The 18,541-nt window shown below is 31.0% G+C and overlaps 2 protein-coding genes and 1 long non-coding RNA gene across 3 annotated transcripts; 2 read left to right on the forward strand and 1 right to left on the reverse strand.

Annotated features, from left to right (window-relative positions):
* Positions 1-5,109: 5,109 nt before the first annotated feature.
* On the forward strand, positions 5,110-7,837 carry LOC101505033 (probable protein phosphatase 2C 25). Its single transcript, XM_004500223.4, has 4 exons — positions 5,110-5,607; positions 6,400-6,738; positions 7,009-7,188; positions 7,306-7,837. The coding sequence occupies exons 1-4, from the start codon at positions 5,224-5,226 to the stop codon at positions 7,468-7,470; spliced, it is 1,068 nt and encodes a 355-aa protein (XP_004500280.1). The 5' UTR covers positions 5,110-5,223; the 3' UTR covers positions 7,471-7,837.
* Positions 7,838-15,195: 7,358 nt separating this feature from the next.
* Positions 15,196-16,681, reverse strand: LOC140920587 (uncharacterized). The gene is made up of 2 exons (XM_073369298.1): positions 15,504-16,681; positions 15,196-15,423 (listed from the first exon to the last, which is right to left on the reverse strand). The coding sequence occupies exons 1-2, from the start codon at positions 16,671-16,673 to the stop codon at positions 15,226-15,228; spliced, it is 1,368 nt and encodes a 455-aa protein (XP_073225399.1). The 5' UTR covers positions 16,674-16,681; the 3' UTR covers positions 15,196-15,225.
* LOC140920317 (uncharacterized) lies at positions 15,939-17,745 on the forward strand. The gene is made up of 3 exons (XR_012163117.1): positions 15,939-16,061; positions 16,148-16,302; positions 17,268-17,745. It is a non-coding gene; the product is annotated as an uncharacterized lncRNA (long non-coding RNA).
* Positions 17,746-18,541: the final 796 nt, after the last annotated feature.

An 18,541-nucleotide genomic window follows, 5' to 3' on the forward strand; every position in this document is an offset into this window, starting at 1 on the left:
ATCCCAGATGAGGAGGAATTTGTGATTGGTTTAAGTTTTGGGGATTGACAGCTGAGTGGTTTTGGTTATTTTCTATGGGGTTGATGACTACAGGCGGAGTATAACCAGGCGGGAGACCATATATAGGAAATTGCATAGCTGCTGTGCGGAACTGTTGGTTAGTCGGGGTAAAACCTGGTGGGTGAGAAGGAGTAGCTTGGTGTTCTTCATTTACAATCGGAGGATCCCCATCTGTATTCTCCTTCCTTGCCAAAGCTTGTATAGCTTCCAGAATTCGATCAACTTTTTCCTTCAATTGGTTGACATCCGCTCTTATCACCTTTTGGTTTTGCTCGAGTTCATCCATAATCTTGGAATTCGCACGCGTTCGATAAGGGTGTCGGAGAAACAGCTTTGTTGATTTTTTTTTGTTTTTTTTTTTAAATAATAATAATAAAAATTTAAAATTTAAAATTAAAAAAAATTAAAAATAAAATTTCTATTAGTATTAAAATATGAATGTGATGGAAATGAAATCAATTAGTGACTTATGATAGTTGGATATTGGGGAATCATACGCCTTATGCAAGAACAAATTATTAGTGAAGAAAATATGAGGACTGAAAATCAAAATAGAAAATCCTTCATTGATAAGAGAAAGAGTACATCATATTTAAATTAAAAAACTACATTGACTGTGGGATTTCAATCTTCTCTTTTAATAGGACAACCGATCTTTTCCTCCAATTCTTCTTCCAAATTTTTCAATTTTCAACAAACTTATAAACTTTGACTGGAGTATTGAGCGGCCCCCGTTTGCATATTCACTGCCAAGAGATTTAGGATTTTGCCATATTTGTGAAAGAAACTCTCTTGTTGTATAGTTTTTATTTGATTGTTGATGTCTCTTAAACTTTTCAAATCAGGTTGCTTGAACTTTAAAAAATAAAGTTTTTTTTTGTTGATCCCATTGTCCACTTTAATTTACATGTGACTAAGGTCTTTATGATTCCCCAACAATCCTGAAAATTGATGCAAAATGCCAATTTATTTTTTTCAAAAGCAACAATGTCATGAGATATGGATGCAATTATGCAGAACGACTGTTGTGAATATGTAACGTTTTGAATGAATGTATGAGGTTTTTTTTTTTTTTGCTTATATGGATATTCTTATGATGAAAGGGTTTATTGGCTTATGTAGTGAAACTCTCACAAGGGTGGCTCTATAGTTCTAAACACAGTTCCTAGAGCCAATAATCTCATTTTGGAAAATTGTCAACAACAATAGGTAAACTATTTGGAGTGACAATGCCCTCAATAAAATCAAACTCTATGTGAGATTTTAATGCTAACCAAACAGGATGTACATCCAGAAGGCTACCACTACAAAACCTCGAAACTAAACTTAAGTTTTGTTCAAACCTGGGTGTAAGGTTCCACTCATAAGTGTGTGTCTTAGTAAAAGTGTAGGGTGTGGAATAAGTATGATTCAATAACTCCATAACGATAATAAAACATATATACATAATAAATAAATAAATAAATAGATAAATAAATAGGTAAATAAATAAATAAAAGGGATCTACAAGCTTAAAAAAATATTATAATATCAACTAATTTATTATAAAAATAAATAAAAGAAAATAAAAAACAAACAAAAATAAAAAAAAAGTTAAGAATTATGCACAATTAATTTATTAGGCCTGACTCTCTAAAATTGTCCCAAGCGGAGTCGCTAGCTGTCGCGGCCTAAAATTTCGAGTGTTTCTCGAATTCATTGGAGTCGCCACAAAAATTTATTTTTAAATAGGGAAAATATTGGGAAACCCTTAAAAAAATAAAAATAAAAGAAAATGGTCTTTGAAACCAAATTTTGAGTTCGGGAGTCGATTATGCGTAGGGAAGGTATTAGCACCCTACGATATCCGTTAAAAATGGTTATCTAATTGTGCAAGATTAATTTTAACTTAAGTATATTTACTTATTTTTATTATTAAATATGAATAACAATTATTAATATATTTAAAACATGATTTTGAAATAAATATGTACTTAACAAATAAAGGACAAAAAAAAAATTATTTATGTGCTTGACAAGAATGTGATCTTGCTCCTACGTATCTCCTGGTGCGATGGAGAAATCAAAGCTACATAGTTCTTGGTTAAAAAATACATATGTGTTGAGTGTGTTTTAAAGAAAATTGATTTTGAATAAAAAAAAAATATTATATTTTATTTTATTTTTTTATGCTCAAAAAATTGATTTGAATAATAATATATAAAAAAAAACGAGTTTTAAGACTACCAAATTGTTCAACTTGAGTAAAAAACTCAGGGACTAAAAAAGATGTCGCACCTAGTTAATCCGTTTAAGAATAAATTTATTATTTTTGTTATAAAAATGAGTTTTTAAAACCTTCAAGTTGTACAACTTGTGTTATCACCGCTCAAAGATTAAAAAGATGTCACATCTTTTTAACCATTTAAAAAAAATTGTATAGTTATTTTTTTTAAAAAAAAAGAACTTTAAATATATTAAGTTATCATAAAATATATATATATATATATATATATATATATATAATGTATTTAAAAGTAATACTTTTTTGTTATATATTTAAAAAATAATAATAAATAAATCATTTAATAATCAAAACTATTTGAGCAACATGTGAAATGTTTAGAATAGCACAGACTAGCTTGCAAGTTGCAGGACCTTTGCAAAATGGCATAGCCATGCCATGCGTACTTTCACAGCTTATTATTTTTGCTTCAGAATCTCTCTTTAAAAAAAAGAAATGTTTCTTCTCTTTTTTCAAAAAATAAAACTCTCTTCTTTTGATGTGTTTTTTTAGTAGAGTTCATCTCCGATCCTCCTTTTTGAAAAAAAAAAAAAAGGATGTATTTATAGAGTTTTTTATCTGATTAGTTGCTTTCTTGGCTGTATCTCTGTTTGAGTTTGAGCTTTCTAGTTCTTTGTTTGATGTTTCGTTTTCTTTGCTCATCATCTGCATTTTTCTGCATCTCTGATGCCTTCATAGTTTTAGCTTATTTGTTTTGGCCTGTTGATTTGCTGAGCTTTTATTTGTCTTTTAGTTTCTTTTTTTAAACTCAAAAATTTGTCTCTTTGTTCTGCACAAAGTGTACTAAAACTGACTTAAAAAAAATATTTTTATGTTTCTTTAATTAGTTAAAACAAGAACAGGTGTATCAATAAGCATGGCTTGTGCATCAATGGCAGTCATCATCAACATAGCAGGGTTTGGCAGTGAACAAAATCAACATAGCATGGCTTGATCTGATTTAATTTTTATTGTAATTTATTCTTGCCTTTATTCTTAGTTTGTAATTTGATTTGGTTTTAACATTCTAATTAGATTTGAAATTGTAAATTTATGATACAATGAAATTATTTATTATAAATATTTTATTTCCTTTTTTAAATACATATTTCTTTTTTATTTATTTTTAACCAAAATAGACAAAATTTGGGTACTACAAAAATTATCTTAAAAATTAAATGTGACGCTCTTTTTAGAATAATTTTTTTGTTTATCGATGTAATAGTTATTATGGGATTGAAATAGTAATTTAAGATGAGAATTATATTTGAGGATAAATTTATTTTCTTACTAAAAGAGACTTATATTAATATATAAAGTAAAAATTTAATTTATATAAATCATCAATCAATTATAATCATTAATTCATTTTAGATATTTGAATTTTATCATAATTATATCTAGAGTGATTCATATAGTTAATCATAGTTAATGGTAATCTGTGTAAATTTTTTTATACTAATGGTATTTGAACTCTACAAAGCAATAGTAAAAAATTGTTATGAGATACAAAAGAATAGTGACACTTAAGTACAGTTATATATCATCCAAGTTGTTCTAAAATAGTAGTGCCAAATCGGAGATGATTATAGTAACATAATTATTAAATTATTGACTTATTCGAAAACAATAGCTGAGTCAAGTAGGATAGGAAATGAATGGTGATTAGTTAGCTTGATGATTCTGACATTGGACAATCAAACGACTAACTAAAATACGAACATGTCATTGCAAAAACATGAATTAAGAATGCTACTTAACGTTGCAAAATGTCTACATCAGCAGGCAGCATATGAGATGAAATTGACCTTGACAACGGCCACCAACTTCAAATAACGGTTGCCTGCGCCTAAAAACGAACAGTTTCTTAATTATTTCAATAAAAAGAGGGGTGGTGCTTAAGTCAATTCTCCAATTGAAAATTCTCATTTTTTTTCTACAATATCCCACTTTTAAAAAAATTCAAAATATTTCACTTTAAATACAAATACCAAAATGTTATATTTTGTAAATATTCGTCAAGTAGCATTCCAATATAAAAAAAATCAATTTCATTTTTTTAAAGTAAATTTTATAAATGCGTCAATCTATTATCTCCATATAAAGGAATCAATGATCTAATTATTCTCTCAATCATAAAGACAAAAATAATTTTACAACGATCATCGATAAAAATTTAAATAACTTTTTAATATTGATCTATTGTTATTAAATATGAAGATACTTTATTATAGCACCCACCTATATATATACATGTCATAAATTCGAAACAAACTATTTAAATCAAAATAAATATTGTACAATAAAATATATATAGAAAATTGTACCCAAAAAATATAGAAAAAACATAAACAATGATTCATCTAATAATAGTAATATGGAGCATCTTATTTATAATTGAATGTAGTGAATGAAAATACTTAAAAATAGAAAAGTGTACTGCTATATGCAGCTAGTTTTCAGAAAACAAAGAATGAGTCCAGCATGGTTGTCCTAATTCCTAAATTCTAGAAACCGGCCAAACATTTGGAAACTACTAATACTAATTTACTTTGTTAATTTTCATCTTAACCTATCCTCAATAATAGCCCAAATTATCCGGTCTAACATTTGACTTTCCCTAAACTCAATCAAACCCTCTCTTATTAACACTAATAATTAATCAACATCCAAATAAAGATTAACTAAAATTTAAATAAAAAAGTGTCCCCACCTAATTTTGACCCACCGTCATAGCACACATTCTCTTCTTTAAATACCTCTTTCTCTCTCCCTTTCTCATTTCCAATTCAAACTCAAAAACAAAAACAAAAACACAACACAGTTTCTATAACTCAAAACAAGAACAAAAAAAAAAAAAAAAACCCATTTCCAACGTTATTTTATTACATTCCACAACCATGTCTTGCTCCGTTGCGGTTTCAAATTCCTCTGTATTCTCTCTCTCCTCTTCTTCCCATTACTACACCAAAAGTTCCATCATTTCTTCTTCCTCAGAACCTCTCACACTTGCGCTTCCAATTCTCAATTCTCCTTCTACCACTTCCTCTTGTTCTTCACACTCTTCTCCGGTTTTGAAGAGGAAGAGACCGACTAAGCTTCATATACCTGTTGTTTCTTCTCTTACTATTGATGTCTTGCCGGTGGTACCGTCTCCGTCGTCGGCGAAGAATGTTGTTGAGGTCGAGGGATGTGGGTTTTCTGTTTATTGCAAGAGAGGAAGTAGGAAGCATATGGAGGATCGTTATTCTGCTTCTGTTGATCTTCATGGAGAACCAAACCAGGTAATTTTTTTAAATAAAATAAAATAAAAATTGGAATTTTGGTGTTGAATTTCTTCGATTATGATTATTTTGTATATCTAGGATATTGGGTTGTTAAAAAGTTTAAAGTTTTTGAAAAATTTAATGGTTGTGAGTTTTCTGCATAAATTATGCATGTTGCTTTATAACTGCATTATGAGATTGATACATTGTATTTATGAGCAATTTGGTGGCAGATTTTTTGCTAGAAAATTTGTGAGTGTTTGGTTCCACTATGAGGAGAGCTAAAAGTGATTTAAGTAAAATTAATTTTGACATGTTTGGGCGGGCTATTAAAATTGATTTTGTCTCTATAACTGAATATAGCTTAGTTAGAATTTGTAAGTTTTGACTTCAATGGTTATTTTTAAACTCATATGTATTGTTCAACAAACTTTAACGTGAATGTATCCAAACATTAACTATTTTACTTTCAACTCATTTTTAATCAAACCCAATTTTTATCTTTGCAAAACCTAACACACACACATTAGTAGTTCCAAGGAAGATTTTGAATTTTGGTCTTTCTTTTCAAGTTAAATGCTTGAGTAATAATTGTTTGAAGCTAAAAAACTATATCATGGTGATTCCTTAATGTGTGATTTGATTTTTTATTGGGTTGCATGGATTTGTTTGTATTGAATTAAACAAGTAAATTTGGAGAGGTTGTATTGAATTTAAGGTTAATGGGATTTAATTTGCAAAATGGATGCAAGTTCAAGGACCAATGAAAGAGTTCTAATCTAACATGTATTTTTTGTGTGATTGCTATAGGCTTTTTTTGGCATATTTGATGGGCATGGAGGTACAAAAGCTTCGGAATTTGCTGCAAATAACTTGGAAAATAATGTGTTGAAAGAAGTGATAAGAAGAGATGAAAGTGATATTGAGGAAGCAGTGAAGCATGGCTACCTCAACACAGATTCAGATTTCTTAAAAGAGGATCTTAATGGTGGCTCTTGCTGTGTAACAGCATTGATCAGAAATGGTAACCTTGTTGTGTCCAATGCCGGAGATTGTCGCGCTGTCATCAGTAGAGCAGGTGTTGCTGAGGCCTTAACATCTGATCACAAACCTTCAAGAAAAGATGAAAAAGACAGGATTGAGACACAGGTAATTAAGCTTGCAATGGTAGCAATTTTCCCTTTTGTGTCTTTGGTAACTGAAAACACTTAGTGATTCTTTCTTTGGTCTTAACCCTATGGTTTCGGAGTTTGGTCAAGAGATAAGTAAAATATGATCAATGATTGTTTTAGTCAAGGTTTAAACTCGGGTATTCCTGATTGATACGTCCTTAACTGAAATTTATTAACTTATGAGTCCAACCACTTTATGTTTAGGATCTCTTGAAGATACTTAATTAATTTGAAATTTGTTTTGTAGGGTGGATATGTTGATATGTGCCGCGGTGTTTGGAGAATACAAGGATCTCTTGCTGTTTCTAGGAGCATTGGAGATAGACACATGAAACAATGGGTGATAGCTGAACCTGAGACCAATATTATCAAAATTGAACATCATCATGACTTGTTAATCTTAGCTTCAGATGGATTGTGGGAAAAGGTATAGAACTTAATTAATTAGTTTCAATGTTAATGGAATTCTTTCATGACATCACTGCTTAACTATAGTATTAACCGAGTAATAACTGATTAAGTTTTTGTTTTCAATCTTGTTCAGGTTAGTAATCAGGAAGCAGTAGATATAGCTCGTCCTTTTTGTGTAGAGGGCAATGATAGACAAGGACCCTTTCAGGCATGTAAGAAACTTGTAGATTTATCTGCATCACGAGGCTCTATCGACGATGTTAGTGTTATGATCATCAAATTACATAACTATATTTAAAGTCTCTAGATACAAAAGAAGCAAAGGTTTATTGGAAGCCATGAAACACTGACACAGATACTGATATTAGATACAACATTAACACACAGATGCCAGACACGTTTTTAATCTGAAGCATATGTTTGGATGGTTAGGATGCCTCCATTTCATTCTTAACCTTCTCAAGTATAGTTAATCAGAAAATTATGAATGTGATTTAGTTAAAGGAAAGGTAGCTGTTACCCTTAAATTAAGAGTACCAAGGTTTTAATCTATATATATAATATCTGACAATTTTGGTAAATTTTTTGTAGAATGATCTGATGTAATAATAACCATTTTTTGGGTACACTACAGAGATATTACAAAAGTTTCAAACTTAACACCTCATGTAAACTACCTTACCATTTTAGTACCAGTCAATTCTTAGTAGCTCACCATTACTATCACCTTATGTGGTAATAAGTGTATATTTATTTTATTGAAATTCATAACCTTTTTTGGTTAATTCATATCTTTAATTGAAGTTATCCAAAGCTTCATTACTGTTTTTGTTACTTGAATAGTTGAATGCCAAGTTGAACACAATAATTGAAAATATCTTCCACACAAGAAGTTGTACTTTGAGGCTTAATTTGTCACTAGCTAATTCTTTCTATGTCCCGTTTCTTGTTCTAGATAGACTATATTATTATTATAGATTAAAGAGTGAAAAATCTACTAATGATGACGTTTCTTTTCTATTGCATATAGTTTTACCAGCTTCTTAGTGTGAGTGATTACTTTTCCTCTATCACATGTTGACTTGGTAAAGCCTTGAATGGTTTTTTTTTTTTTTTTGTTTCTTAGTCAAAGTAAAGCCTCCAAATGAAACGTTGAGAATAGCATAGTTGCTTTTTTGTTTGGGTATATTAAGATTGGGATAAGGTCCATCATGCATAAGGTTGAGACTAAAACAATTGAATTGTTTTATAAAATTTTATTAAAACTAATGAAAACGCAATTATTAATTTAGAACTATTATCACCGATTTGTTAAGGAATTGACCAAGTTTACTCCATATAATAGAATCATCATTTACAAGGGCTGCACATAAACCATTCAATATTGCTGCATATAATATATGAAAGATAAAGTCTTGTGTTTGGTCAACAATAAGTTTATTTTGAAGGTCATAATAAGTTATAGTTAAGTAAGGATCTCATATATATATATAAACTCGTGTACCAACGATGCATGGGCAATTTTTTTAGGAAAATTCTATGGTGAAGTGGTAATTGCACTTAGGATACATGTTGTACTTAGTGTGTGACTTCACTTTTATATTGCACTTAAGATCTTAAGTTAATTAAAAATAATTTTTTTTAATATTTTAAAATTTAATTATTTTAATATTTTGTTATCTGTTATTAGTTTGATTTCCTTTAATATTTTCGAATTTATTTATTTATTTTTCAAATAATTATTTCTTCAATTTTTTAATATTTTTATATTAATTTAGTTTCTTTTAATATTTTTCATATTTTTTTTAGCTTCTTTAGAACTTTCGTATTATAGTTTTTTTTCGAATTTTTATAAATAAATAAATTTTAAATCCTGAAAATTGTTGCCAAAAGAGATTGAACTTGTGACCTTCAATAAATTGCGTCAAGCTATGGAGTTTCTTTTTAAATTGTGAACGAATTTAATATATATTACATTAATTCTCTTTTTATAAGTTTAATACAAATGTATATTATTTGAAAGAAAAAAAATAGAATTAATAGTATATATATATATATATATATATATACCCACACTATTATATATATTTCTATTAGCCTTAAAAAAAATCAACTAATATAATGCATATTAAGATTTGCTCACATTTATGATAAGATGAACTTTAGTTTGGTGAGAAATAGTGAACATATGAATTGAAGGTTAAAGGTTCTATCTCAAAGCGTTTTTGGGATTTAAAAAAATTCAAAACATTAGTAGTAAAAAAATTTCACAAATAAATACAAAAAATATTAAAGAAAACAAATTTAATACAAAATAATTATAAATTGATTTAAAAATAACTACTCGAAATAAATAAAAATAATTTAAAAAGAATCACTTAATAATTAAAAAGTAGTTATGCAAATAATATAAAAAAATACTATTAATAAATTAAAAAGTAGAATTGAAATGCAATAACTAAAAAATTTCACAAATATATACAAAAATATTAAAGGAAACATATTTAATACAAACTAACTACAGTATACCGCATAACATCTGCCATGAACATAACATGGTAACACCATTAAAGATTAACAAACTCAGAGTCTCGTCCATAATTTCCTTCAAGTCGATCTTCCTCTTTATTTTTATGTACTTCATAAAAAATTTAAATAAAGCAAAAGGTAATATTAATAATCTTTGGAATACATATTTAGATAATGAGTCCCCATCTCTAAAATTCACACACACATTTTCTTCTTGAACAATATGAAAATTTCAATCCTTACACCATCAACTTGTGAATATTGTGGATTTCATTAGCAAACTGATGATTCATAAAACCCCATCTTTGATTGAAGTATCAAATTGGAGGAAATCAAAGTAACAATCGACTTTCATATATGGAACCTCCCAACAAATATTTAAACCATGGGAAATAACCATAATTTAGGCATATAAAATACTAATAATCTCAATTGCGCCATAGAACCAAAAGAGGAATTCTCTATCATCATTTTTAAGTAGGTCATTAAATACAGCTTGACTAACAGACCAACAACAAGTTGTCGTCGACATTAAGATATACAAAGTCGTTTGTTGGGTGAGCTTAAGATGCAAGAAGGAGAAACAAGAGAGGAATGGTTATTAATTTCAAAGGCTATAGAGATAGAACTCACTAGAGAACGATTTTTTGCCACAATATTACAAGGAAAAGACTTATGCTCATTAAAGATGATGTTACTCCTCACATATCATTCTAACGATTATCATTGTAATAATTTCATGCTGAAGGATCAAATTCCTACACAGAGAAAGGATCAACGCCTTAAGTCGAGGAAAGGCTACTCTCTAAGCCTCAAAACAACCACAAAATACGCGTAAAAAAATATGGGATGATAATTGGATTTAGGATTAAGCACACATATAAAACATATCAACGAAGGACATCCACCTTTGTAATGTAATAATACATCTTTCGTTGGAATATAACCAGACACAAGATGGTAAATAAAGAAATGGACATTAACAAGGTTTTTGAGCGACCAAATCCACTATCAATTAAGGTGTTGATTAATAGGAAAAAATAAAGAGCCAATTATAGACGTCTTTAGTAGAGTAAATTCCTAAACTAAAATCATGTAAAGTCCAAATATTAGGAATAACCTCCACAATGCAAGGTTAAATGGAGGTGACATCATTAACCACCTCTGCAAAGCATCATTAAACTAAAGGTCATTTATTTTAAACATGATGTCTTAAATAGCTACAAAAGGATCTATAATGCTTAACCTCTGTTTGAAAACCAAAGAGGACAAGAAGAGGACAAGAAGGATAAAACTTATTTAGCAAGGACAACCTTTATTAACTTATACTGTTACTCTTCCAAGAAGCCAACTTTGAAGCGACTTTGTCAAAGAGATCACTAAAATTCTACTTGCGAGTTCTGCCCTGGAACATTTTTGAAGGTGCAAACACGAGAAGATGGGTTGAGTTGTGTTTTTCAAAGTTGATAACTTTTTGCTAATTTGATGAATGTTTGTTGGTTTTTATGAATGACTTAGATAAGAAGAAATCAGATTTAGATGCAGCAAACAATGAAAGCATAAATAATTTGACACATAGATTATCTTGGTTCACCACTAACTTGACTACATTTAGTCCCCCTTATTCAGAAGTCTTTAATCCATTAATTCAAATACTTTGAATTACAAAGCACCTGACTCTCCAAGTCAGTATTCCCAAGCAATTCGATAACCCCATACTTTTGATAAACTAACCACCTCGACACTACAAGCCAACTTTTCCCCTAACAACCTGACAACTCAAGATTGAAGAAAGAACTAAATCACTATCGGATTGGATAAAAAAGATTAGAACTTTAAGTGTTTGTTTCTAACAAAGTTGATAATAATAATAACTTTTGCTTATAACAAAGTTAATAATAATAATAATAACTCTCACACTCTAAGAAAAACACTTAGAAAATATTTCTAATTTGAACAAGTGTTTCTCTATATGAACTCTAAAAAATAACTTTGGAATTTTGAGTTCTTCTCCTATTTTCTAATTTTCGATGATCTTCTTCTTCAACCTTGAGTATCTATTTATAGTTAAAATTAGAACTTCAATTTAGTCATTATTTAATTCTGAATTGTATCTTCATTTCTACTTCCTAGATTGGTCAACAATGACCTTATTCAAAAATAATTATGAACAATATACTTTTGATAATATGTTCTTTAACATAGTCTTTATTTATGAGTCCAATATGAATTGTTCTTCTATATTGATTTTGTTCGTACTTTATTCAGATTGAGTTTATAAATTCTTCAGGTTGATACTGTACTCATATTTTGTTATAGAAAAATCATGATCAAATCTTCTTCAAATCTTGACCATATCTTCTATTCAACTTGGTCAAAGATTTTCTTTAATTTATAAATTTGAATCAAATCTTATTTTAAATTTTCTTTAAAAATAAATTTGAATAAAATTTTATTTTAGATTTTCTTCAATTAACACGAATCTTCTTTCATACTCTGTGAATTCAAATATATTATTCTCATAAAATACTTTTGTTATTATCAAAACTCTAAGTATAAAACAAACCTGATTTCAACAATTTTTAATTCGAGATATTTGTCTAATCTTTTAGTTAATTGAATTTGAGTGCGAGCAACAACAAAAGAAGCGTATAAATTGGATTTCGCTAAACTAATCTTTAAATTGGGCTTAACATCATGTACTTGCTTGTTAATAAAAGCTCAAAACTTTTTCATGCAAGAAAAATTTCCCTTGTACCCTCCTTATTATACCTATACCCCCAAATTTAGAATGAAATGACTATTTTGCCCTCGTATAAATAATAAAACCTCACAAAATTACCATTCCACATTTTTACATTTCCGGAACAGAGAGTAAGTTTTTTTTCAAAATTTCCGGAGAAGTTGAGAAACAAGTTTTCCAGTACAGAGGTTGTACTCCGGAAACCTTGTTTTAAAGTTTGCCGGTACTGGAAATCTTGTATGAAGTTTTCCGGTACAGAAGAGTGTTCCGGAAAACTTATTTTTAACTTATCCGGTACAGAAAGTGCTCCGGAAAACTTGATTGCCAACATTTCCGGTAGTTACCGGAGAACTTGAGCATCAAGTTTTCCGGAAGTTACGTATATTTTTTTTTAATTTAATTAATTATAATTTTATAACTTATTGTGATTTAATTATTTTAATATTTTAATTTTTCAGTGGGTGCACGAGGAAGAGACGGCAAAATCATACGAATTACACGGGACACTGAGACTTCTACATCGACTCCGATGAATCCCCCAGAGAGGATTCGACCGACAGCTTCAAGGAGAAGAAGACGTATGATTATTGAAGACGATGATGAGGGACATAATGATCAGGGGGATCCTTCTACAGTGCATGAGGAAAATGTGGTACATGAGCATATGGTGCACGAGCAGGTGGATGTACATGAGCAGGAGGAGGCTGCACCTGCTCATGGGGAGAGCATATGGAGGAGGAACATGATGGAACTGAGGGACCTGGTGAGCTCACACGGTATCCTGAAGGACCTTATGATTTGTATGTCCTTACACGATACCGTTATCATGTTTCAGCTAAACTATGGTTTGGCGAGGTATATTAAATTAATTATTACTTATAATACATTAAAAATATTTAAATTAATTATTATTTGTTGTCTAAATTTAATTTTAATGTCATATATTTTTTTTTTTGTATACAGGAGCGACCATTGCTGAAAATTGTTGCGCATGGGAAGAAAATGCAACAATTTACTCCGCCGGTACTTCCGCGACCCATAGAGAATTGGGTGAATTTGTCTGGTCTGAACCCATTACAACGGGGTAGTTTGAAGATGATCGACAACAACTTGATATCTGCCTTTGTTGAAAGATTGTATTCTGAGACATCGTCATTTCACATGCCATTTGGTGAAATGACGATTACTTTGGATGATGTTGTCAATCTTCTCGGATTGCCTATTAGGGGTGAGTTCTACAGTCCACCCGATGTAGATAGAGTAACGGCATGTAATCTTGCCGTCCATCTATTAGGAGTGATCACAGAAGAGATCTAGGAGGAGACCAAAAAGACTAGAGGTGCACACTATATATTGGATTGGTTGAAGGAGGTGTTCAGAAGGCAGTGTGCAGCAGAGAGGTTTGACTGTGCTGCTAGAGCATATCTGTTGAATTTAGTCGGGAGTACTATTTTCGCTGATAAGAGTCATACTCTAGTTGATGCGAAGTACCTTCTTTTATTCAGATATTTAGATGGTATAGATAAATATGCATGGGGTACTGCTGCACTAGTGGTGTTTTATGACTACCTCTCAGATGTCTGCTATTGTGACACCAAACAGCTAGGTGGATATATGACGCTGCTTCAGGTATCAATTATATTTTAGTATTAATTTTAATTATTTATTTAATTTATTTATGTTGTATTTAATTGTTAGTATTAATTATTTAATATTTTTATTTGTAACAGTGCTGGATTTACGAATATTTTCCGAATATTTGTAATAGAGGTGATCAGGGTGCTGACGTGGAATGTTTTGCCCGAATGAATAGATGGTGCTATAAGCAAGGCAAGCATAAGGTCCACGAATACAGAAGTATTATTGATGCATTGACACCTGCAGATGTTATATGGAGACCATGGGAGAATCACAGGGGTGTCATTCCTTTTGATGATATCACACTTTATACTGGTCACATTCGATTATGCAGCACTGTAGTGAAATATCTACCAGAGAGGTGTTTGAGACAATTCGGATATATCCAGTATATTCCTTCACCGCCACTTCCAGATCCTGCTAGATTATTTGATGTAGATGTGGAATGGTTGCGATATGTGACGCCAGTGACAGAGCTATTTCACAAGCTTCGTCCAGCTACATATCCATCTGAGTGTGAAGATGGATATTTGGAGTGGTTCTATCAGGTGTCTCATCCACTGCTGGTGTGACCAAATGGTGTACCTCAGGTCCCATGTTATAGTGTACCGCCCACCAGTGCAGATGCTTCTAGTTCACAGCCGTCACCTATCCTACAGCAGATCGATGATCTTACACAACAGGGGTTGAGTGAACATCAAGCTAGTCCAGATGATGAGTTGTATATTCACTTTTATAAAGCTTTGTATTTATCACGTAGTCGCACTAGTTAGTAGTAACACTTTTGATGAACTACTGTTATGTCGGTTATTTTATGAACACTTTTGATGACTATTATTATGTCGGTTATTTTATGAACTTGTTATGTTAGTTATTTTATTAATTATTGTTATGTTGGTTACTTTATTAATTATTAAATATTGTTATACTTTATTAATTATTAATTATTGTTATGTTAGTTATTTTATTAATTATTGTTATGTTGGTTACTTTATTAATTATTAAATATTGTTATGTCGGTTACTTTATGAAATAAATACAAGATAAAATTAATTACTAAAAGGCATGACAAAAAGCTAAAATTAATTAATAACAATTGAAATGTCGGTTACATTAAAGTGATTTTGTATCAATTTTAAAACATTAAGGTTCATCTAAAGACATTGCATCTACGGGTTCCGTAGGTGGATTTTGGGTAACACGTGACAACCGGCCTAATAAATACCCCCAGTGTTGTAGACGGCCTGTGTATGCTATTGCCCAAGAAGTTGCTTCATTGGTACGATATTGCTTCCAACCTGGTGCAATGTCTGGCATTGGAAATCCATCTTTCATCTTTAACTGCAAAAATTAAATAAATTAACAAAATATAAGACAAAATTATCAGAATAAAATTTAAAAAAGTATAAGAAAATAATTACCGGAACCCAGTGATTTCCATTAACAAAACCAATACAACAAATGCGATCATTTTTTGTCGATCCGGAATGTGAACCCCTCATAGGAAAGAAAGTCATTGAAAATGTCAGACCGAACGTGACAAGAATAATATTATATGTTGTCGCTATCACGTAACCCATATCAGGCATGGACAACCATTTATCCATGGGTTGAACACCTAAGCCGGATATCATCAACGAATCTCTTACTTCTTTAATGCGTCCTGTGAACAATCTATCATATGGAGTTACATGAGAAACAATCTCTTGATCCAATCTCTTGCGGACCAAAGACCAACACTCTTCACCGAAACCAAGCAATAATGCAATAGCGCGAAAACCACAATTTCCATCAGCTGCCACGTCAAATATGTCATCAATGTATGGCTGAATAATATCAGGAAATTGTGTCAATAACAAATTTTTTGAAGAATGAGATGACTGAGAGGGGTGTTTCTTTGATTGAGAGGCTTGTCTCTTCTTTGATTGAGAGGGTTGGGAACCAATATCTTCACCATATGTTGCATTAACATGCTCAAAGTAAGAAGGGTCTCGATATACATCATATCCATCTGGCTTCATACCCTTACTCTTCTTCACTCTTCCTTTGGTTTTGACTTTTTCAGGTGGTGGACATATTGAACTTGTACTTGGAAAAGCAAGTTCACGCACTTTACTCTTCAACACTCGTTTCCCAATAACATCAAGTGATCGAAAGCGTTTCCATAAGGCATTCATCTCAGTAGACATATCCAACTCTGATCCATCTTCTGTGTCTTGAGTGAGTTCACATTCCATGCTTAATTTTCTCCATTGAATATGCACAGAATCTAGAGGAATTGGTTCACCCATTAATTTATATTGTCCCAATTCACAAGCACAAGGTAATCCGTATGTCCTTCTCAGAGAACACCCACATATAGATTTGTCAGTACCCACCCACTCAACTTTGTCGTATTCTTCAGCAATACGTCTTTGAGCTTCTGTTGATACAAATGTATTCAATCTCTGATAAAATGGATTTCTGTGCTCATGCTCTTCATCATAAAAACTTTTTTGAAACGAGGCTCTGATTCTTTTATGTTGTAACCTTATCATGTTGTTCATAGCCTCCCAACATTTACACAAATCACTCATGCTATTTTCTAACATTAACTTCAGTTTCCAGTGAGCCGACTCAACCCTGTAAAATTCAACAATATATAATAAAATTATATTAAATACCTGTTAGTCGTTGTGTTCCCCAAATGCATCACTTTATTTGTCCATGCTTCAACAAATCTTTCCTTATGTGGAGTCAACCAAGTTTCTTTGACATAATCAACAAACACTTTAGTATCAACACATGATTGTTCAAACATATGCAAGCGCATCATATACTCTTTTTCATTACTACAATACATAATGTCTTTCCACATATTCAATATTGACTCTTGTCTATCCTTTAAGACATATTGCTTGCATTTTGCTCCAACATTTTTTTCGATATGAAATCGACAAAGTAAATTAACAGCATGTGGAAACACAATGCCAACTGCATTCATTAACGCAAGATCTCTGTCTGTCACAATTACTTGAGGGAATTTATTTTGTGTAACAAACAAATCTTTTAGTCTCTCTAATGCCCAACAAAAGTTTTCTTCCCTCTCACATTCCAAATAAGCAAACCCAACTACAAATGTTTTCTCTGTTGATGTCATACCAACAATTTCAAGTAATGGCATTCTGTATTTATTGGTTTTGTAGGTACTGTCCATAATCAACACAATCGGAAACAAATTCAACAACTTCACTGAATCTGGATGCGCCCAAAAAATATCTCTCATAACATCGGAGTCTTCACGCTTTCTATTCCAGCACACATATTTTGCATCTTCAATTAACTTGAATAAATGTTGCATCTCTGTTCTATTACCTCTCACGCGCAATCGAATGATACTTCTCTGTTTATATATTTGTGAGATCTTAGTAACATTACTCTTATCTCGGTCTTGCAATGAGAGTAATATGTGTCTCGGTGCAACATTATATTTTGTTAATTCATGAACATGCTTTCTATCTTCTTCATTTAAGCGCCCAACATATGCATGCCCCTCCAAAGTATCAGGTAATTCATGGTTGTGAATTCCACAAATTACTTTAACTATCCATCCTGAACCATCTTTTAATGGTTTTGATCTAAGCTTGAAAGGACAATCACATTTTTTTGTTGAACTTCGAATAGAACTAGCAACACACTTGTATTTTCCCCCTTTGTCACAACCTAATATTAATTTATTTCTCTGTCCTTTCTCACCCGTCTCTATATCTTATCTTTTGATAATAACGGTAACTTTATTTTTTATACCAATTTCTTTTGCCCATTTCACAACAGTATCCCTTGAATCAAATATCTGAAATAAAATAATTATAATTAATCGCAAAAATATATTTTTATAATATTAATATTAAATATATTTATTCATACCTGATCTGTGTCAAAAATATTTGTAGTATCGACACATGTTTTGTCCATTAATAGTAGTGGATTATCCATATCTGTTAACATTTAAAAAAAATTAAAAAACTTAAAAAAAAATTAAAAAAAGTTGGTTTGTACCGGAAAACTCAGAAATGAAGTTTTCCAGAATCTACTACTGTACCAGAATACTTGCCAAATAAGATTTTCGGTACACAACTTTTCCCTTTTGTACCGGAAAACTCAGTTTTAACATTTCCGGTACTTTACTCTGTACCGGAAATCTTGTTACAAGTATTCCGGTAGTTACCGGAAAACTGGAACCTACCGGAAATCTGTTTTACGGCTGAGTGAATGACAAAATGGTGAAAAAAATATTTACATTTACTTTCTTTGAAATAGCAAAAAAAAAAAATTGAGGGTAGTTTTGGCATTTTCGAATTTTTTTGGTGGTATAAGGCAGAGTGTGGGGGTCCAAGGGAAATTTTTCTTCATGCAAATGACAAAAAAAATAAGGAGATAATATGTCCCGGCCCAAGGCCCAATGTTATTTCTTAACAAA

Source organism: Cicer arietinum, chromosome 5 (assembly GCF_000331145.2).
Source record: "Cicer arietinum cultivar CDC Frontier isolate Library 1 chromosome 5, Cicar.CDCFrontier_v2.0, whole genome shotgun sequence".
In the NCBI taxonomy this organism is placed as follows: domain Eukaryota; kingdom Viridiplantae; phylum Streptophyta; class Magnoliopsida; order Fabales; family Fabaceae; genus Cicer; species Cicer arietinum.